Here is a 22,797-nt window from a genome sequence, read left to right as displayed (position 1 = left end):
GCTTTGGTAGTTCTTTCTGGTAAGCCAATTTGAGTCTGTCGACAAAGAACGTAAAAATTCACTGTTTTTTCACTTAAACCACATCTTCTCGACAGCTTTCGGAGATAGCTAGTCTCCCAAGAGAAGTCGCCAAAGGGCTCTTTTTGTCTTTTTGAGTGTCCACCGACTCCGAGGCTCGCAAAACGATAATTGAGCTTCCTTGTCACTAAGATATGATTACATTTATATTATTCCATTGTTCAGTTAGAGCCAGCTATGGAAGAAGAGATAACATCGCTATCTATTCTTTTGAGAGATGGCGCTGCTATCTATTTAATATATTTAAATAGACATTGCATCTTACAAAATAAATATATATGGCAAATATCACAATCAATATCAGCCAACTAATAAAGAGTTGACTATATCGACAGAAATTAGACGATGCATTGAACGTGGTATTCCACATTATATTGTCACTGTTTTCGTCTTTACTAAAAGAACAGTTTCAAAGGACAAAATCAGCCAGGAACGAACAAAGAGGGAGCTTGGGCAAACCCGGCAAGCACTGTGTAATAGTTAAAAAATAAAAGCACCGTTAAATAAAAAAGCATTGTCAATAAGACATCTCAGGAATATCCCAAGAACGACTGAGGGTATTATATTCAAACGTTCCGGGCTACTTCTATTACGCTCTTATTCTGCTCTTAAAATTTAACTAAATCAAAAGAATGTAAATGTATCAAAGCTGTGAAAGAGCATAGATAGATTTTTTTTGCAAATGGTATTGTTTTATTTTTCAGGTCAACTGGATTATGTATAAAATTAAATTAAACACTACTATTTGTGTCCAGATTTTGAAAGGTCGATAGCTTTAAAAATTGTTGAAAATTTTTCTCCTGCATACAAATAGCAGGCCAAACTATAAATTCTTAAAGAAAAACCGAAAAGATTTAAACTATTATTTTTTTTTCCCCTGAAAAGACTATGTCAATATAAAACGAACATAAATTAATCTCCGCAAGATTAAGTTTCATAAACATCGCTATTGTACTGTAACTAGTTTATATGATACCTAACGAAGTATTAAAGGATCCAATTTTGATATATTCTTTTTCTACACTGCTGTGGTTTTAACGTACCAACAGAAGACAACTATTCTGCTATTATTCAGTTGCTGAGATTCAGGTCTTTCTATTAACCAAGCTGAATATTGACAGTTGGAGTGCATGGTCTTTTAATTGAAAATGCGTAGAGTATTAGTTGAAAACTGTTGAAAAAGGGACAATTTTGCTCTTTCATTCAGGTCTTTCTATCAACCAAGCTGAATTTTGACAGTTGGAGTGCATGGTCTTTTAATTGAAAATGCGCAGAGTATTAGTTGAAAACTGTTGAAAAAGGGACAATTTTGCTCTTTCATTCAGGTCTTTCAGGTCTTTCTATCAACCAAGCTGAATTTTGACAGTTGGAGTGTATTGTCTTTTAGATTGAAATTGCGTAGAGTATTAGTAGAAAACTGTTGAAAAAGGGACAATTTTGCTCTTTCATTCAGGTCTTTCAGGTCTTTCTAACAACCAAGCTGAATTTTGACAGTTGGAGTGTATGGTCTTTTAGATTGAAATTGCGTAGAGTATTAGTAGAAAACTGTTGAAAAAGGGACAATTTTGCTCTTTCATTCAGGTCTTTCAGGTCTTTCTATCAACCAAGCTGAATTTTGACAGTTGGAGTGTATTGTCTTTTAGATTGAAATTGCATAGAGTATTAGTAGAAAACTGTTGAAAAAGGGACAATTTTGCTCTTTCATTCAGGTCTTTCAGGTCTTTCTATCAACCAAGCTGAATTTTGACAGTTGGAGTGTATGGTCTTTTAGATTGAAATTGCGTAGAGTATTAGTAGAAAACTGTTGAAAAAGGGACAATTTTGCTCTTTCATTCAGGTCTTTCAGGTCTTTCTATCAACCAAGCTGAATTTTGACAGTTGGAGTGTATGGTCTTTTAGATTGAAATTGCGTAGAGTATTAGTAGAAAACTGTTGAAAAAGGGACAATTTTGCTCTTTCATTCATGTCTTTCAGGTCTTTCTATCAACCAAGCTGAATTTTGACAGTTGGAGTGTATGGTCTTTTAGATTGAAATTGCGTAGAGTATTAGTAGAAAACTGTTGAAAAAGGGACAATTTTGCTCTTTCATTCAGGTCTTTCTATCAACCAAGCTGAATTTTAACAGTTGGAGTGCATGGTCTTTTAGATTGAAATTGCGTAGAGTATTAGTAGAAAACTGTTGAAAAAGGGACAATTTTGCTCTTTCATTCAGGTCTTTCAGGTCTTTCTATCAACCAAGCTGAATTTTGACAGTTGGAGTGTATGGTCTTTTAGATTGAAATTGCGTAGAGTATTAGTAGAAAACTGTTGAAAAAGGGACAATTTTGCTCTTTCATTCAGGTCTTTCTATCAACCAAGCTGAATTTCGACAGTTGGAGTGTATGGTCTTTTAGATTGAAAATGCGTAGAGTATTAGTAGAAAACTGTTGAAAAAGGGACAATTTTCCTCTTTCATTCAGGTCTTTCTATCAACCAAGCTGAATTTTAACAGTTGGAGTGCATGGTCTTTTAGATTGAAATTGCGTAGAGTATTAGTAGAAAACTGTTGAAAAAGGGACAATTTTGCTCTTTCATTCAGGTCTTTCTATAAACCAAGCTGAATTTTGACAGTTGGAGTGCATGGTCTTTTAATTGAAAATGCGCAGAGTATTAGTTGAAAACTGTTGAAAAAGGGACACTTTTTCTAGTAAGTTTGTATCCCTCTTCAAGAAAAAGCCCAAGTAGCATCACAATTCTTGCTCTGTGAATAGATAGATTTGAGACTACGAATCCAATGATATAAGTATCATGTCCGTCTGATGTAAATTATACCTGCTAGCTTGTTGCAAAATTGCTTGTTTCAAAGGGAACATATATGTCAAGTCATTACGATTACAAATTATTTTTCTTTCGCTTTTTTCTTAAAAGTGCTTAAGTTGCTACAAAAGCTTGTTTAACTAATTAAAACTTAATTAGTTAATTAGGAATTAGTTAATTAGTTAACTAATTAAAACTTAATTAACCAGCTTCAAAGTATAGGTAGTGCTCCACGGTTTATATATTTTTTTTTAATTTTCGCCTACAGCTTTTTTGAGACAAGAATTGCTTTGTGCCAGAGTCTGGGTGCGGAAATATTCAATAATAGCTGTCAGTCCAAGTCAGGAACATACTTATAAATGGAGAAAGGGGGTAGGGAAGGGGTCTTTCAGGCCTCTTTTTATTCCCAAAATGTCTGGAAATCTACAGCGTTTCTTGCATTTGCGTATATTTTTATTTGATTCGCTGTTTTTTTTATTTGTTTGACTAAATTGCCCACTCCCAAATAAGTTCCTGTCTATGTGCTTTGTCCAACTTTTCAACTTATATATCAAATTTATATCTTGGGATTTACAAACTTGAATTCTATTCATTATCCGAGTCAGAACTATGACATTGGTTATGCTTTTTCTTCGAAAATGATTTAGACTTTCTTAAAAACAAGACCAAACCTTTCATTTTTCTGTATATTCTGCATGCGTTTTTTAGATAGATTTTGATCTAAAAAAAGAAAGTTAATTTTTTAAGTGTAATTGAGTAGAGGATAAATCTGAGTCTCAGTAATGGAATGACAGCAAAATTATTGTATTAATTTTTTCTGGAACTAAGCTAAAAAGGAAACAGTTTGTTTCCCTCTGAAACAAAAAAAAAAAAAAAAAAAAAAAAGGTATCAAACATGTATATAAAAAACGGCACAAAGTTTATGGGGTTTAAACCCCCTAATTCTTCGCCAGGATACGACCTTAAGAATAGGTCTGGTATACATGGACGGATTGATAGGAGCAATTATCCCTCACCTTTCCTTATGAAATAAAAATATTTTTCTGCTTTTTCCTGTCATTTCACATTTTTTTTGTAATTTCTTTTGAATTCAAGAATTGTCGGACAATCCTAGGCATTAAAACCGTTGGAATCCAGAAAAATAACATGCCAGAACAAATTTCACTTGACATATCATACCAATTAACATATCAGAAAATTGCACTAGAACAAGACCTTAAAAACTTGCCACTCTTAGTATTGGAACATTGCCGATATGTTTTCTGTTTGATTTTATTCCCGATTTTATTTCCGTGTCTTGATTCTGATATGATTCTAATTCCAACTTTTTTTGTGTCGGGAAGTATATTATCCTATTTTTTAAGTTGAGCCCCCCCCCCCTTAAATGTATGCCCCTTGTAAGATAAAATCCTGTCCATGTGCCAGGTTTTGTTTATGGCAATCCTGAGCCAATCATAAATTAGAAAAAACTAAAGATCTTTTTTGTTCTCTTCTACATTTGAAAATTGGCCGAGTTACACTTGAGTACGCAGTTAGTCAAAATTAGTTTCTGAAAAAAAAATTTCTTTCTGGTCAAGACCTGTTTACTGTGTTTGGATATTACTCTTTATTGTTAGGGAATCTGTACTGAAATCGATGGGATGCTTGATGCGAAAATCTTAAATGAAGGAATTACAAATTTAATTCAGCCAATTTGTCTTGTGAACGGCTCATCTGCTGCAAGAGGAATGTCAATTCAAAATTTACGTTTTGCGCTCGAGTCACATCATAGTCGCACCTGTTGAAAAAAAGTCGAGAGTTAGGAATGAGATTTGTTTTTCATTGGTTTTAACGTTACACTTGTGTAAAAGGAAAAACTCGCAATGACAAGATATTGGTTCGAAAAGCTTATATCAACACTAGCTTGTTCTGAACTGTAGCGTAACTTTTAGTTAGATTTAAATTGTTTCGTATTTTAAAACATTTTGCTTTAAATCTACTCTAAAAGGTCAATTACAAATTTTACGTTTGAAATCTGAACAAAGTTCTACTCGCCAAATTATGATCAGGCGCTGTAGTTCTGCATAATTTTGATTTATTCACATACGTCACTATAATGTTGTCTGCGCATTTATTCGCAAGCGGCTAATACTTTGTATCTTGAGCCTGTCATGACTATTTGGAATAAAATGATTAATAGCTCTCAAGTCTAAACTATGCTCAATGCTTAATTAATATCTAAACTATGCTTAATGCTAATTATGCTTAATGACTTATTACTTGTTTGTGCAGACTTTGCAACAAATTGAGCCAGCAGTTAAGTGACAGCATTGCTGTGGCAGCCAATGCTCTACCAATGTGGTGCAGCAAATTTATTACTATGTGTCCTCCATTGCTCCCATTAGAGACACGACAAGCTTTCTTCTGTGCTACAGCCTTTGGAACATCCAGGTATTTTCCTTTTTTTTATTTACCTTTGAGTAATTTTCCCCTGCCCTAAAGACTGTGTCAAATTAGATAATAAAAAAATATATGTAGTTTTAAGCTACCCTCCCATTTTACTCCCTGCGTATATAACATAATTTTTTGGTCCAATTTTTCAAACTCGCCAAATTTTCAAACCGCCACTGTCTTCTTTAAAACAATCCCATTTCACTGTGCAAAGAAAAAATATTTAAATGACCCCTTTGCGTTTCCAATTTTTGTTATACACAAGCAAACTTTAGTGTTAAGAAATTAAGATCGGAGAAGGGAGCTGTAGCCCATCTTCTGTTTTAGAGGCATGAACATAACAACATACAAATTTTTTTTTTCAAATAAAATTGAAGAGTGAAGTAAAAAATCTAAACCGGGTATAAAACAGCTTATAATGTGTTAAAGTTGTTGACGACAAAAAAAAAATTCCTACATCAATAGTTTGAATAGATAAGCACTTTAATAAGGTTTTGACCTTACTCATCCATTCAAACACAATCAACCAAAAAAAAAGTTATCCAGAAACATATAAGATTGTACTTAGTAAATATACGAGAAGGGCTGCAGCCCCTCTCAACCTTCTAGTCTGTTTACTCATTTTTATCTTAATATTTTAAGGGCACATGCTCCAGCAACATGGACAATGCATCAAAAAGTTTAAATTTTTTGTCACAATACTTCTAGGATGACACGGTTTAAATTGTTGTATTTGCTTAATACAGCACCGTCTTCATTTCACGTGTTTTGAAAGGTTATCAGTAAATAACATCTTGATATTTCTTGCGTTCTAAAACACGGGGAAGTGTTAGACCAACAGTGGCCGTTGGGGTGGGGGAGGATGTAGTTAATACCCCTGAGTATTAGAAAAAAGTTACATTAAACAGCCGGTTACTTATGTGTTGATGCTCGTAAGCTTTGAAAAGTTTGTCACGCTGTCTAAACTCTTGGCTCTCTGAAGAATGGAGTATCAGAAGCTAGTGTGTGAGTGAAATAGATTAACAAAGTTAATAAATTAGTGGAATGTTAATTAATGTGATTAATTAATGAAGCATCGAAGGAGTGATTTAAATCATGACGAAAATCGATGTTCTTTTTTGGCCTGTTTTGAAATTTTATTTTTACTAATTTTATTTATTTTTTAATTGTATTATTTAATTTACTTATTTAATACTTCAGTATCTATTGTTATTATTACTTTATTAGATTTTGTATAAAGGTTTTGGTCACTTAGAGTTGTGAAAAATTTCTGTTACGCTTGTGTAAGTCGGACGCGTGTGTATTAAGTTGTTTTTGTGTTCTAGATTTAGATGTTCTATCGCATCTACATAAGAGTTTTCTGTAAAAGGTTTAGATTTGGGGACATAGGAACCGTACACTGGAGGCTTGGAACTCAATTTGTGTGTGCTGGAATTTTTTTATTTAATGATATTAAATTGTGCTGGAATAGTACGAGAAATAACACATGGGAAACTAGCGACTTCGAAAAACTGTCTTTGTACTGCTGTTTGCTCAACTGCTAATGCTGATTTTGAGGATTCAGTCAACACTTCTCCATCACCCACTGTTTTTCCGTAATGTTTTCTCAAAGTTGATATGTTGGTCTTTGGATTTTGAAAGAAAACAAATAAATTTTTCAGGAAAGTTTTCTAATGCAGTTATAAATACTAATTTCAAATGTGCAGCCAAATTTATTTTATAGCCACAATTGATGCTCAAAGATTTAGTCTTAAGTGCCTCTTCGTGAATTTTTGGCATTTTAGACTAAAAATAAAACTAAAAATTGTTCCGCGAAAACTATAATTGATGGCAAATTTCATATTGCAAAGGTTTATGACATACGATGGAAAAGGTTAAATAGACATACATATTTTTGTTTTGAACAATGAAAAAGAGGCATAACTGTTAAATTCTTAATTTAATCCTTGTACCAAGTAAAGGCCGTAGCCCCCTAGCTTAAGAAGAATAGCGGCTAACTGAACAAATAAAAGTTCAAACAAGGAATAGGTCCTTCTATTAGACAGTGAAAATAGATATAAAAGATCTGCATATTTCGTCCATATATACCAGTGGCCATCATTAGCTGATAAACTACAGCATTAAAATTAAAACTTTCGGGCTATTTTCGGGTGACAAATAGTTTTCGGTTAATTCACTAGATTTTATTGAGAGAGTTCAGTATTGTGTGTGTGCTTGTATAGATGTGTGTGTATAGAATATGTTTATAGTTATGTATAGATGTGTGTGTATAGAATATGTGTATAGAATGTTTGCAACGTGTGTTGCAAACATTCGTGTTTTGATTTAATGAAAAGATAAATTTAATCGTTTACGAAGTTTTCCGGGACAGTTTCGTATACTTATTTTGAATCATAGAAAACATTTTTTTTTCTAAAATCCAAACAGCTCATATTGCTTGATACTTTTTTCATATTCATATTCCAGGTCCATAGTTTGGCTTCAACAGCAACGTGACACAGCTGTAGAGCGTCATCGGTTGTCGTCTTCAACTGTAGCAGGACCTCGACGAGATGACGGTAGTGAATTCCGCCTTGGCAGATTAAAACATGAAAGAGTTCGAGTGCCTCGGGGACCAATCCTTCTAGATTGGGCTATACAGGTTATGAAGACACATGCGGATCGTAGAGCTATTTTAGAAGTAGAATTTGTTGATGAGGAGGGTACTGGTCTTGGCCCAACACTTGAGTTTTATGCTCTTATTGCAGCTGAGTTACAGCGGAAAGACTTAGGTAAGATTTGAGAATATTTAGACTTGGTCATTATGTATATGTTACCGTGAATGTCCGAAATACATTTTTTTTTTTTCTTGGATTTAGTCAGCATTGCCAGTCAACTTTGTCAGTTTTATGCAAGGTTTGATGGTGGACAGCTTTGGTTAGGTTTTTAATCCATTTCTGAGATTTATAACCTAACTTCAACTTTTACCATCATAGCTTGGCTAAAATTGAAAAAGATCATTCGCAAAGCTAATTGAATCGAAGCAGAGAAAAAGGAATTTTGGACATTCACAGGTGAATGTCGACGCTTACCGATGAATGTCGATATGACTCACATACAATCTACCCACATTTGTCCTCTTGTCCTCTATACTTGTTGTCAATACTCCTATATTCTATACCCTGGTGCTTCTTAAAACCTGTTTACTGCAAGCTTCTGCTTTCAGAACATCTTCCATGAAGATGGTACCCTCTCTGCAACATGAGTTTGGGTACAACTCTCTTCGTTTGTTCAACACACGAAGGTAACCATATATCTAAGCCCTAGAAAGGGGTTTTAGAACATTTTTATAAGAAAGCAGGATCCAAGTTGTAAGCTTTTTTGTCAAACATTTTCGTGTTTACGTATACAAGGCTCCTATAGAGTATTTTGTGCGTAAAAATTTTTGAATTGATTATATTTAAAAAATGAGTTTTTTTTTGCATCAAAGATCTTTATTCAAATATTTGACGTGCCAGTCAGGCGTCGGCCTTATATGACAACGCAGTGACAAGCTTGTACAAACTTTAGAATACTATAGACACCAAATAAGGGCATTTTAAGAGAAGCTCATACTCCTTTTCTTTATGGGTGTTTCTGTGTTTAATATATATTCAGTTTTCAGAAATTTAAATTGTTTCGGGTATCTGAATTCAATTTTAGCCAGATTCAGAGCCTAGTGTATAAGATCTTTGAGTTGGCAGTTATATTAGTTGAACCATGCACAAATAACAAAAGACAGATTTCCAATAAATTTGGTTCTAAGATATACTATTTTGATCTTCTACTGTGTTGAAAACTAAAATCGTAGTACTAGGTTGTACGGGTAAGTAGGTATAACGAAGTTTTAATCTTAAGCTGGGACAGTACTACAAGCGTTATCTATGCGCCGTAATTTTCAGGATGGAACTGACAATATTTCTCTATCCGTATTTATTAATCTATTCGGTCAGAAGAGGTACTAAAGTTGACTATTTAATGATGTTGCTATGACTTTGCCAACAGTCTTATTTAAGACTAATGTAAAAAGTCTTATTTACAATTTTTTTCCAACATCAATAGTCTAGTAATTTACTAGACTAAAAATGCTGATAAAATTAAATTGAGAAACCTGAGATGATTGTCCCATGTATAGAGAGCATATAGATCCTGTGTTCAATAGGGCTTGCAAGAAACAGTGGCAATTAATTTTCGTCTTTGACAGAAAACTATTCTCTTTCAACGAGAATGGTTACCATTGGCTGTCAGTGTGGAAAATCGTAATCGATTGCAATAATCTGGATTGAACAGAGGAGGAATTTGTGTGTGCAATGTGGGTATACATTGACTTATCCAAACATGGAACGTTTTACATGGATCAAAAATTGGTCTTAAACGATATTTAGGCATCAATAACCCCTCCCCGTCCCGCACACTCACAGAGTAAAGATGTATGAATAGGTTAAATAGTGTAGTTTTTGTCAATAGGATTTGAAGGTCTTTGTTCTTGTAATGTACCAGTACATCAATCGAATCATTTCAAACTGGTGGTGTTGAACTTGAAACGTTTTGATTTTTGATGATCGAGATATTACTTCTTAGTTTTACTCGTTACTACTTATTTTACTGATTAGTTTTTCTCATTTGTCACCACCTTGCCCACTCTGAGTGTGTAAAACTGATAGGAATGGAAAAGAAAGGGTCTAAGAATAGCTTTTAGGGGGTTTTAGGAATATCTTTTTAGGGGGTTGGGAAGAAACATGGTTGTAGTTTTTAAAACGTACATCGTCGTTGTGGTAGGCTCCTGTGACGTGGCCTTTTGGCTATTCAAAATTGCCTGAAACAGCCAGCTTAGCTTGCGAAGCTTGATTCTGTAGTGAATTGTGGTTTTACAGTTGAGACACACCAGTAGTGTTTGGTTTGGAGGTCTTATCTCCAACCAAACGAGTGAAAACTCAACAAATAAGTATCAAGCTTGTTTTGCTTGAATTTATTTTTCGAGAGACCTATTGGTAATTTCAAGGTTTACCTTTTCATTTTTATCCAGATCATTTTGTGCCACTTCAGCTAACTCGACCTTTCTTAAATAAGTATTAAGCTGTAGCTTAGCTATCACCTTAGAGTGGTCTATATTAGAATTATCGCTGACTGCTAACTCTAATAAAAAGCATCAGGTTTCAAAATTTTTATAATTCTGCCAGTGAATGCTACCCTATTTTTGACTTCTGTAAAACGTAAGACGTCCAATTCTCCTCACTAACATGTTTTTCTTTGAGTCTACCTAGTAACTGTTTCTGTTTTATAATGTCTCTGACAGGAATGTACTCAATGGAGGGTCTCGAGAGTCCCTCCTCGCTAATTCATATATTTTTTCTGGAACTTCTTATTCAAGTTATCAATGAGGTACAAATAACAGTTCGAATAGGGATAAATCCTTTATTAGACAGTAGAAAACAATGACCAAAATTCAGGATTTTTCGATCATATACACACCGACCGTCATCAGCTGGTAAATTCTCGAAAATACCTAAGTTATCAATAAAATATTTTTTTTATTACTGCGCCCTCCCCCCACCCCAGAAAGCAAATCCAACGTAGTTGCCTAGTTTTGATAATACACACTGCAACTAATTGGGGATGAAATACTCAAATTGGCTATAAATGTGAACCAGAAACGGGAAATTGTATCGGAATCGGGCTTGTGAAGGGGAATCAGAATCAGAACTGGGAATAGTTTTGATCATCAAAATATTTGTAATTAAAACCGATAAGAGGTCGGTTTTTATATTTAAATCGGTTTTAATAGCGATTGCTTTTTAAGATTTTAAATCGCTTTTAATATTTGATATATTTTTGTTCAACAGGTATTTGGCTTTGCGATGATGATTTTCATCCCGAGGCAGAGAACCTCGACCAAATGGAAGGGAAACCACCTGGCTATTATGTCCGAAGACTTGGTGGTCTCTTCTTCGCTCCTTTGCCACAGGTATTTATTTCCAGGCTTCTTTCTTTTTTTTTTTGTCACGACTAACTTTTTCGCTTCCAGTTTTTATTTCTTTCAATTTCTCTTTCCTCTAACTTTATCGTTGGATAAAAATACTACCGAAGCTACTGACGACTCTATGAAATATTGTTTTTTGTATGTCTCTTCATACTAAATTTCCTTTTATTAGAATTTTAAAGGAGTAAAAATTGACCTAGGGTAATTTCTGTAAAAAAAAAAAAAAAATTATAAAAAAAAATACCACCCACTTCAAAGCTTATATATTCCAGAGACAAATGCAAACGATCTTATTGCCAAACGCCTTACACGGTTATGCCGATCAATGCCAGTTCTAGTCATAATAAAAGATAAGACACTAAACATATAAAAATCACAGCCATAGCCATCGTCATACATATTTATATGTTGACTCGAAATATAGAGTCAAACTAAAACCTAAGACATGGAAATATCAAGCTATCTGAAGAAAAAAACTCCTACGATGAAATGGGGGAAGAGGGGAGGTCTGAAATTAATTCTAACTAATTCGCTAGTGTAGTTGAAACTTTTTTATAATGTTGACAAAGAAATAAGAATCGGATCATATAGGGTCTCAAGGTCAGAATCGTGGTGATTATAACTAGAAGAGGATACTATAAGTATTAGTTTGATCTAAAACAAAAAGTTACTCAGCGCCGTTTAAATCCTGTGGTGTCAATTGGGATTGCAGGGAGAAGGGGCACGTGTCTCCCCTGGATTCCCCTCTCTAAAGATTTTGAAAAATACATTTTTGGTTGGCATTTCCATTGATAAATGCCTTTATCTTCGTATTTTCCAAGAAACACCAAATTGCCCCTCCCCCCGTAAATTTTGACGAATTGACGCCACTGTTTGAATTATATAGCCGAGTTACGATATCATATTCCATTATTTATTAATTTATCTATTAAAGGACTCGGAGCAGTGTGAGCGGGCTGAAAGGCTTACTTACTTTATTGGCGTTGTTATTGGTAAAGCACTTCAAGACGGTCGCCTTATTGACTTGCCATTTTCAAACGCCTTTTTAAAACTTCTTTGTCTTGGTGACCTAGATTCAGAAGCTAGGAGAAGTTATGGTCGAAGAAATAGCGTTTTTTCAACTAGGTACGTCACTTTTTTTTGTACAACTATTCTTTTACTTTTTATCTTTTACAACTTTTACTTTTATATTTTCCTTTTTTTAGTTTTTTCTTTTTTACTGTTCTATTTATCCCTTTCTTTTTTCACATTTATACTTTTTTAGCCTTTTCTTTTTTCACTATCCTTTTCCTTCTATTCCATTATTTTGACGTTAGATAGTTTACTAGAAAATCCTTTTTATCCCTTTTTTTCATTATCCTTTTCTTTTTATTTATATCATTTTTCTTCTATTCCATTGTTTGGACGTTTGATAGTTTTTTTACATTTTTTCTTTTTAATCCCACCTCCTCTGCTCTCACTGGCACTAAATTCTTTGATTTCAAAAACTAGTAACTACATCTGTTATTAAAGTTCTTTTTTTGTCTTATGGTTCTGTGAATGAATATAAAATAAATATTTATGCTGTTCGTTTGGCGAGACCATACGCATAATCATATAAACAAAGTAAAAAAAAAAAAATTTAAATAAATATGGGGATTGGGGTACTATATTAGTATTGGTATTGTTTTAGATGCGCTTATTTTTCAACTACCATTCATGTCACAAGTTTTATAAATTATCAGTTACAAAAATTAGTTGATTTAATCAATTACAGTACAGTTACAATCGTTATCATTTTGAAGAAATCTGCATTGAAATAAAATAATCGGGGTTGCCACCTGTAGCACCAAACGACTATTTTAGTGCCATTTCATTATTGAAATGGCGCTAAAAATAATGCATTTTATTAAAAGTAAAAGCTTGGTACTGAACATTTTCTACCCACCCCAATAGTTTAATTTTATTTAAAAAAAAAACTAAATAAAAAAGCAATGGTACTTAAGGCAAAAGCACCATTTAGTGCCATTTAGCTCGTTACGCCATTTTAAATCGTTACCATTATAATTTTATCATTTTGAGAAATCTGCATTGAAATAAAATAATCGGGGTTGCCATCTGTAGCACCAAACGACTATTTTAGTGCCATTTTGTTATTTGTAGCACGTGCTTAGGGTTGCTAAAATAGTATGAAAGTGCTAATTTTTTACCTAATTTAATTAAACTAATTTAATTTTAACTATTACCGTCACTTTTTTGACTATGGCACCGAAAATCGTTGTGTAGCACTCAAATTTGGGCAATTGTAGCACTTTAGGAACCGACCGTGGTGGCAACCCTAAAAATAATATTTACTGTTTTCCTTTTTTCTATGGAAAATGTTATAGTGGGACAGACATAAATCTGAAAAAGATCTTGTCTGATTGAGATTCATAATTTGATTTCATTTCGCTGATAATTTCCAGCATTTCCAGTTCAAGCCCAAAGATTTACAAATATTTGGGCAACAGAATTAAAAATGGAATTAAAATGAAATTTTGGAATTAATTTTTTTTAAGTGTTAAATATTTATTTAATTTTAATATTAAATGAAAATAAGCATGAAATTATAAAAATTGGAATTAAAATGGAATAGTTGTGGGTATCAAGTCATGGCTAATTGTAGAAAAAGCCAAGACAGATAGTCCAATTGAATGAGAAAAAAAACCTGGCATTAATTCCCCCCTTATTAGGATTGTATAAAAAGGAGATTAGGAGGTTAGCAAGACACATTTTGTGTATGCCCGTAATTTCTTCCTTTAATGTGTTTGAAGATAAGCTGATATGAAGATGAAAATTATAGTGTTACTACTGCATTATGAAATGTTTGTAAAACTCAGATTGTAATGCTTTTGATAAATTTTGGTTCACGGGGAAGGGGGGGGGGTATATTACTATTGGTATTGTTTTAGATACGATTATTTTTCTACTGCCATTCTTGTCAAAAAATTTATGAATTATTAATTACAAAAATTAGTTGATTATATAGCCATTTTAAATCTCAACCGGATCCAGCGTCATTGGGAGGGGGGGGGGACCGGAAATCTTAGAAAATACTTAAAGCGGAGAGATCAGGATGAAACTGGATGGGAAGAATAGAAACCTGTCTAACATACTTGACTGACATAACTGGACCGGATCTGCTCTCTTTGGTGGATTTGGGGGGGGGGGGGGGGTAATTTTGAAAATTGAGGTATTTGTAACTTACAAAAGGGTGACCAGATCTTAATGAAATTTAATAAAAAACCCAAAAGATAAAAGCTTTAAAGCTCTAATTTTAAATTCCGACCAGATCCTGTGACATTGGGGGGAGCTGGAGGGGGAAACCGGAATTCTTGGAAAATGTGAAAATTGGGGTATTTTTATCTTACGAATAGGTGGTCGGATCTTAATGAAATTTAATATTTAGAAGGATTCATGTCTCAGAGCTCTTGTTTCAAATCCAGACCAGATCCTTTGACATTGGGGGGGGGGGAGTTGGAGGGGGAAATCTTGGAAAACACTTGGAGTGGAGGAATCGGGATGGAGCTTGGTGGATAGAATAATCAAATGTCCGTGATACGTGATTGACGTAATCGTACTGGATTTGCTCTCTTTGGGGGAGTTGGGGAGAGGCGTTCAGTGATTTGGCTAGTTTGGTGCTTCTGGACGTGCTAGGACGATGAAAATTGGTAGGCATGTCAGGGACCTGCACAAATTGACTTGATAAAGTCATTTTCCCAGATTTGACCATTTGAGGGGCAAAAGGGAGAGGAAAAAATTAGAAAAAAGAGGTATTTATAACTTATGGGTGGGGGATCGGATCTTAATGAATTTTGATATTTAGAAGGACATCGTGACTCAGAGCTCTTATTTTAAATCCTGACCGGCATTAAGCGTCTGATTTTCCTAACTTAAACTAGCATAATCTAGCCTAACCTAGCTTTATATTTTACCGTCATAGCTTGCATAAGACTGAAAAAGCTGAAATTGCATCCAAGCAGAGAAATTTCGGACAGTCACCGGTGAATGTCAACATTAACCAGATTTCGAACATTCACGGTAACATTTACCCTATAATGACAGGAATTAAGAATTAATTCCAAATTGTAACTGGAATTAATTTAAAAATTACAATTGGATTTGCTATTGAGGCAGGTTCATTTTACCCTGTAGAATGGACTATGATTCCATTAGACAACTCACAATAGCTTCCCAATATTTATTTTTATTAAATATGCCATATATTCTTCAAAGTTTAGACAATTTTCACGTTTTTGAAAACAATAGCCTACTAAAAACGGTTTGCTTGTTTTTTGTTTGTTTTTTAATTAAAATAAATAGTTAATATTAAAATTTTTCCAGTTTAAGGACTGTTAAGCAGCAGAAACTAGAGGAATAATTTTATTGCTGATTTTGTGCTCCTTTCTCCCTAAAAACATCTTTTGATCCTTCATCTCCCTCAGTTTTGGCGAAAAAATGCTGTTTGATTATAATTTAGACGGTCACTTGATAATTCATGGTCCCAAAATTACTTGAAAAGGAATCAGAAAAGTGAGGAGCACAAATATTTTGACTTTACTCTTTTCGGGGAAAAATCACCTTCTGGGCTCAATTTTTACTTGCTTCAGACCTTGGTAGCTGACAACCATGTCAGTAATACTGTTGAATTCAGCAGGACAGGAACTAAGTAGACTGACCTGAAATTTTGAGAAGCCTAATGGTAATAAATATGAAATGATCTGATGGCCAATGAAGACGGATTTTTACGGAATAAAAATTAATTACTTGATTAATGTTTGTTATCTCATTTCCCTCATTTTTGTCGACTTTTTATTAATAATACTTTTTTTCAGTAATTTTCTAACATTGCACGATCTAGTCGAAGTTGACCCCGTTAGAGGTCGATTCTTATTAGAGTTAAGTAATTTGAAGTCAGGAGAGGTCCTTCACAATGGAGTCACATTAGAAGATCTGCATCTAACTTTTCAATATTCTCCTTCATCGGGAGTTTATGGCATTGATGAAGTAGATTTGGTGGATGGGGGCTCTGAGATGCTGGTGAGATTTTTTTTTTTTTTCGCTTGGGTTCTTTGCAAAAAAAATTGCAACCAATGAAGTACAACTTAGGTCTTTCTAACTAGAATCAAAAAACAATATTCCAAATTTATAATTTCACAGAAGATAAGATATTTATTTCATAAAATGGCTATCACTAACCCCGCAGGGCCAAATTCAAATTTCGGGGTCAATAAATAAGAACAGGACCAATAAAGAAGTATAAACAGCAATGAAAACTAAAAGCCTGGCAAAACGATCTAAAATTTAAATTATCAGAATGAATTTAAGCTGATTCCATTCGTTATTTAAACTGAGATTAGTCACAACATGTTAAAAAGACAAAAAAGAGTTAAAAATAAATAAATAAAAATAAGGCTAATATTTATCAGTGAAATGTAGAATAATTAATAACAACAGGATTATAAGTTCGGAGACGCTACTAAAGCAGTCTTTCAGTCTATAAAAAAATAGTCTAATCCTAACATTGTTGTGATGTAAGATTATAGTGTGGTGGGCTATAGAGGAAAAGTCCCTCCCTCCTCTACCCACCTTCCCCTGGATCACTACTGATCTCTTTTTGTATGAAATCAACTGTATATGTCGGCCTTGCACCCAAATAAAATTATTCCGGGTATAATATACCTTTAACTGAAAATAACAACTCAAGCTCAATAGAGTTTTGATTCAGGTATGTACCAACTGTCTTCCACTAGCAAAAAATTGGAGGGGTTTTAATTTTCTAAAAAACTATGAACTTTCCCACTGATACTTTTGGGGGTAGACCGGGCCATTCCCTTTTCAGGTTTTATTAACTTGGAAATTTAAGGGAAGTTTTGTTTAACAGTGGTAATGATGAGATGCTACCGTGGACCTTAAACCCTCATCTCCTAAATGCACAGTGACAGGTCCTTTTGCTTTGAAAGGTTGAGAAGCTCGTCAATAGGACGCTTTTTCTTTGTTTGTATCGGTTTGTTTTGTTCTAAATATGGCTTTATCGGCTTTGGAATTCCCGTGTTTGTATGCCGGGTATAAAAGAATGACGTTTAAATCACTTCTCCGCCATAAAAACACCTTTTCTGTATTTTCAGTCAGAAATTCGAAAAAAAAATAGATTTCGTAGATTTTTAAAAATACTCTTCTTTGTATATTCTTTTTCTTATCCTTCCCCCCTATATTTTGTAAATTTCCGTAACTGATGAGAGTGAAGGTGAATCGGAACAAATCATAGTGTTTGTTAATTTTTCCATAAAAAAGAAAGAAGAATGGACTCTTATTAGCTATGCAGCAATTTGCCCCATCTGTAAAAAGCTTTTATTTATTTAGCTTATTTAAAATGGAGTCAAATAAATATCAAGTACTTCTCTCGATTTGATTGGAGATAGTTCCATCCCACACTCCCATGGTGTGGGAAGGAAATGGATCTCGCCATTTCAGTAAGTTTCTTTCAGTTCCCCTATCCCTAGAAGGAAAATAATGAGCAGTTTCGTAGCAGCAGCAGATGGAAACTATCACTTAACTGCTTAAGCAGAACTGGATGTGAAATCCAAACAGCCTTAGTGGTAACATAATAACAATTAACCAGTAACTCACACAAGTAACTATAAATAATAAGCAATCAAAATAACTAATTCGATAAACTTATCACTTGTTCTAAAAGTACAAACCTTTTTCTGCGCCTTCTTCTGTTCGTTTCCCGTCGTTTTTGTAGAAAGAGAGCGATCTGTAATTTTTCAGTCTTTTTTTTTGCTCATTTTAAGCTATGCATTAATATGATTGTTGATGAATTTATTCAAGATTAACGCTTCGAACTAGCATGTTATTTAATTGATTTGCCTTCAAGAACATCTTTTTAGAAAGAAAAATTATAATTTTTTGTTTGTATTTATCCATTTACACATATCCATGGAATTGATATCTGTATTACATCTGATTTCCTTATACCTTAATACATCTGTTTCCAGAAGTCACTTTTATTACTTTATTATGTCAAGTTTAGCGAATTAGTCTATGCTTATTATTTGTCATGGTTCAGCGTGACAACAGCGGTGAAGCTGGCGTAACCAATATTTTGTTTATAATTTTGTAACAACCCCCCCAAAAAAATCGCTGATAATTCCGGTTTTCATATATGATTATAGCTAAGATGGAGCCGTGGAAAAAAAAATATTTTGGTGCCTTTGGTACTTTAAGTGATTAAACATAGTTGTTTCTAAAATCAAACTGAGATATCCTTAGCACACTCTCGGAATTTCTTTCTTGTGGCTTAAGAGGAAGGTAATTAAAAACGAATCTGTAGAAATGATGTTTGTGAAAATTTGCCTGTTGAGGTGTAACGCGATATTGGCTAACTACTTTTGCAGTGTAAGTTGCTAAATTTTCAATTCCGGTCAATTGTATTTGACTGTCCGACGTCAAAGTCGTACTTCGGTTTTGTAGGGATGAGAAAAAATCTTTGTTCCAAAATTTTTAAGCTTGTCATTTAAAAACCAGCATCTACGTATTTACTAAGTGAGTCCCTTAAACAAAAGGTGATCTAAAAATAAGTTATACATATTTTCCTTATTTACATTGTGTATAAGGTCTTTTGATAACCTTAATAATCGTTTCCATTGTAGTTATTATGTTTAATCAACGCAAAACGTCATTAAACATCTTTATGTTTTATTCACATTGGTAAATATATTATTTGTGTCGACATTACTTATTATTTGTCTTATTTTGTACAGGTAACATACGCAAATGCTCGACAATATGTTCGTCTAACGTCAGACTTCTGCTTATCATCTGGCGTCCGTCGTCAAGTTGAGGCTCTTAAACGAGGCATTGAGAAAGTTGTTCCCCTGGAACGATTAGCTGCATTCACACCAAACGAACTTCGGAAAGTGCTGTGTGGTGAACAAGCGCCAAATTGGACCCGAGAAGATATTCTAAATTATACTGAGCCTAAGCTGGGGTATAGCAAAGATAGGTGGGTAGCATTTGCTTTTATTCATTTTCTTCTGTTGCTAAACAATAAAAGACGGATTTAAATAGCTCATAGTTTTGGATTTGAAAGAATAATTGTCCGTTAACAAGTTTTGTATAGAACTACCATATCTAGGGAATTTAATGGGCCGTGTGACAAATTGCTTTCCTTTGTCAAAATTAAGCAAAGATTCGACAGGAGTATCTCAGTATACTTTTGTACGCTGTGGGATTGGAATGTTTCAAAGGGATGTTAAAAGGCTTCATCCAAAATTATACATTTTGGCTCTGTATAATTTTTAATTTGGCTTCTTCCAAAAATGTGCATTCTGGTCTGTATAATTTGTGATTTGGCCAAGTCCGTCTTTTTTTCTGTAATGTTAACATAAATTTTAAAAATACTGCTAAAGAAAAAATAAAAAGTATCAGTGAAAATTAGAAACGAATCACTTTTTTGTGAACCAATATGATTTTTCCTTTTAGGAGCTTGGGGTTACATGTGGTACAAAAAGTTATGTTCCGGGTAGAATTATGAAATAGCGAAATTGAACCAAATATGTTTTTTGTTTTTTTCATTTTTGCTCAATGCCACTGAGCATTGACTCTTTTTTCCTGATGTTGGCCTCTTTTCAAGATTGAAACATTGATAAATTACGAGCAGATTGGGCCTTATTATATCTCTTCTTTTAAGAATATAGCCTCTAATGCTGATTGGCTCGTAACATAAAACTTATCAAGCTGTTTCAAAAAAAACACTAAAAAAGGCAAATTTTATGAAAAATAAGAGTAAAATCGTAAAAACTTCAAAATTCTTAGCGAGTATGGTTACGCCCTTAACTGGCATACCCATAACTAGGCATAGTTATGCAAAATATCTTAAACCTAGAATAAAATAAAGATAAAAAGGAAACTTGCAATGGTAAGCATAAGTCCTTTTTTTCTTTTTTTTTTCTTTTTTTTTTGCTTACGGGATCACCCAGAGTTTTATATCTAAGTAAATTGTTAAGGATATTCTTGTATTGCAAATCTCAAAAATTATATATATATATATATATATATATATATATATATATATATATATATATATATATATATATATATATATAAATTCGTTTCAATGGAACAAATAACAGAGCAAGCAAATACAAAAGATTCTTGAAAAAACCTTTTACGCCAAGTTCTTACAATTTTCTGATTCCTAAAAAAAAAGGAAAAAAGTGCAAGTAAAAACAAAAGATGAAAAAAAAATTCCACGCAGAGTTATTGCAGTTTTCTAAATTATACGCTATAGTTTTTATACTATATACTATTGTTTTCGTTTTTACACTATATGTTTTAATAATATAATTTAACTTTAATTTTACTGAAAGCCAATTTAAATGTTAAAAATAATGTCTAATGGTAAATAATTGTTTGATTAAGTTATTATAGAAAAGAACTTCTTTGAAATTTTGTTGTTTTAGTTTTACTTAAAAGCCTTTCAAAAGCCTCTTTTTTTTAAGCATTTTTTTAGAAACCAAAGTGAGGATGAATGTAATTAAGTAGATAGATTCTGGCCTCGTGCAATTGTAACAAAAGGGAAAACTTTAAAAAAAATTTGTTTTCTTTTCCTTGAAGCAAAAAATAAACTAAAGTGAAAAAATTAGGTGGGTGAGGGGGGGCATCCCATCTCTAGCTGTGCCAATGTCTTCTAAATCCATTTTTATGACATTTTTATTTTTTAGTTGCAGTATATTGGCTTTACTCACCTAAAAATCTTGGCAGTTAGTCAAATCGACGTTTTCAAATTCTTGTCTCGTTAATTTTCTGTCAATTCTTGATACAGAGCTTGTTAAGAAATTGACTTTTGTTTGATGATTAGGCAAGATGTAAGGGGGAGATAAACTTTTGAGATTTCTAAAAAAAACCTATGGACCATAAAAGACAATAAAACAAAACTACTAAAATAAATTTTCATGGTCTTTTATTATTTTTTTATCTTTGCTCTGAGGACGACTGAGTAGGGTCTCGTTCGAAATATTTGCATTGTATTTTTGCTTTTACACTGGCAGGAAATATCCTCGTTTTTTCTTTGGCTTATTTTTCCTCATCTTGTTGTGGTGTTTAATAATTTTGTTGTTTTTATTTTTAGTCCTGGTTACGTGAGGTTTGTAAACGTACTCACCGATTTGGAGCCACTGGAGAAGAAGGCATTTGTTCAGTTCGTAACAGGCTGTTCCTCCTTGCCACCAGGTGGCCTATCATCCCTCTACCCCCGTTTAACAGTTGTCAGGAAAGTTAGCTCAAATGGAACCCCGGGATACCCGTCTGTGAATACATGCTTACATTATCTCAAGCTTCCTGAATATGAAAGTGAAGAGATATTAAAAGAGCGTCTTTTAGCTGCAACAAAGGAGAAGGGATTTCATTTAAATTAAGTGCTTTCATTTCTATCTCACTTTCTCTCTCCTTTGTCGTCGCTAATGTCTTTACTTTTGCTTTCGAGTTTTGACTGTTATTGTTCTATTATCTTAGAAATCGAATAAATGAAGCTGAAAATTCACTTCGGATATGTTTTTTTTTAGCAGTATTTAGAATAGAATATATTTATTCACTGCAATATCTGGAGCTAACATGAACATGTCTTGACTAAAAAAAAAAAGAAAAGACAAAACAAGGATCAAAAATAAATAAATAAATAGCAACACAAAAAATTGAAGCAGCAAGTGATGCTTCAAGGTCAATAAATTAAAATGAGTCATAAGTAAAATTAATATATGTCAAGATTATTTATGAAATAGAACAGATTAGTGTCGTATGCATGGAAATATATCAAACCAGAAGTTTGAATTCAATATTGCCATTGAACATCTATCCAAACAGTTCCAAAGACCAAAAATTTTTTTGGGGAACTAAGAATCCGAAAAATTATTAGACTATAAAAGTTAGACTAGCTTGTATATTGAGTAGAATTAGGGTGCAAAAAAAAAAAAATAAAAATCAGGCTGTTTTTGGCTGTTGCAAAAATAGACTTAATCTATATATGATCAGTAGCTCATAAACCATGCTGTTATTGATATTTTTTCGTGAAAGTTTTGACGGGTCTTTGGGGTACAATTAAGATAAATTGAATTTAATAACAAACAAATTTGAAATAAAATAAATACATCGTAGCGCTTAATACGCGGTTGAGGCTTAAACTCGCTCAAGTCGTAGCAAATATGATTTGGTATTAAATGCCCTTTTATCCTGACGGTGTTAAATACCTTGGAAACCGTGCAGTTAAGGGGAGTTTTATTATGTTTTTTTTTTCAGGGCTTTGAGGGACAGTTGAATTTATTCTACTAACAAAAAAAAACATGTATATTTTTTTATTATCACATTGAACCCAAACTGGATTATGAAATTTCCTTTAATATCTTAAATTTGTTGCCGGAGAGCAGCAAATTTTGCTGCAGGCAAGCAGTTTATAATAATGGCCATCAAATGTAGTC

At 33.3% G+C, this 22,797-nt stretch overlaps 1 protein-coding gene across 8 annotated transcripts in view; it reads left to right on the top strand.

The window, feature by feature from the left end:
• The window catches only part of LOC136029562 (E3 ubiquitin-protein ligase HECTD1-like), a 484,457-nt gene extending 462,591 nt beyond the window's left edge, over positions 1-21,866 (top strand). For all 8 annotated transcript variants that reach the window (XM_065708048.1, XM_065708041.1, XM_065708047.1 and 5 more), the window contains 7 exons: positions 5,146-5,304; positions 7,771-8,075; positions 11,166-11,287; positions 12,237-12,427; positions 16,156-16,360; positions 19,087-19,328; positions 21,456-21,866. In XM_065708048.1, coding sequence (XP_065564120.1) covers positions 5,146-5,304; positions 7,771-8,075; positions 11,166-11,287; positions 12,237-12,427; positions 16,156-16,360; positions 19,087-19,328; positions 21,456-21,741 — 1,510 coding nt within the window. In that variant the 3' untranslated portion in view covers positions 21,742-21,866. The remainder of the gene's footprint in view (positions 1-5,145; positions 5,305-7,770; positions 8,076-11,165; positions 11,288-12,236; positions 12,428-16,155; positions 16,361-19,086; positions 19,329-21,455) is intronic.
• Positions 21,867-22,797: the final 931 nt, after the last annotated feature.

This window comes from Artemia franciscana, chromosome 7 (assembly GCF_032884065.1).
Source record: "Artemia franciscana chromosome 7, ASM3288406v1, whole genome shotgun sequence".
NCBI lineage: Eukaryota > Metazoa > Arthropoda > Branchiopoda > Anostraca > Artemiidae > Artemia > Artemia franciscana.
This window is presented reverse-complemented; position numbering and strand designations above follow the sequence as displayed.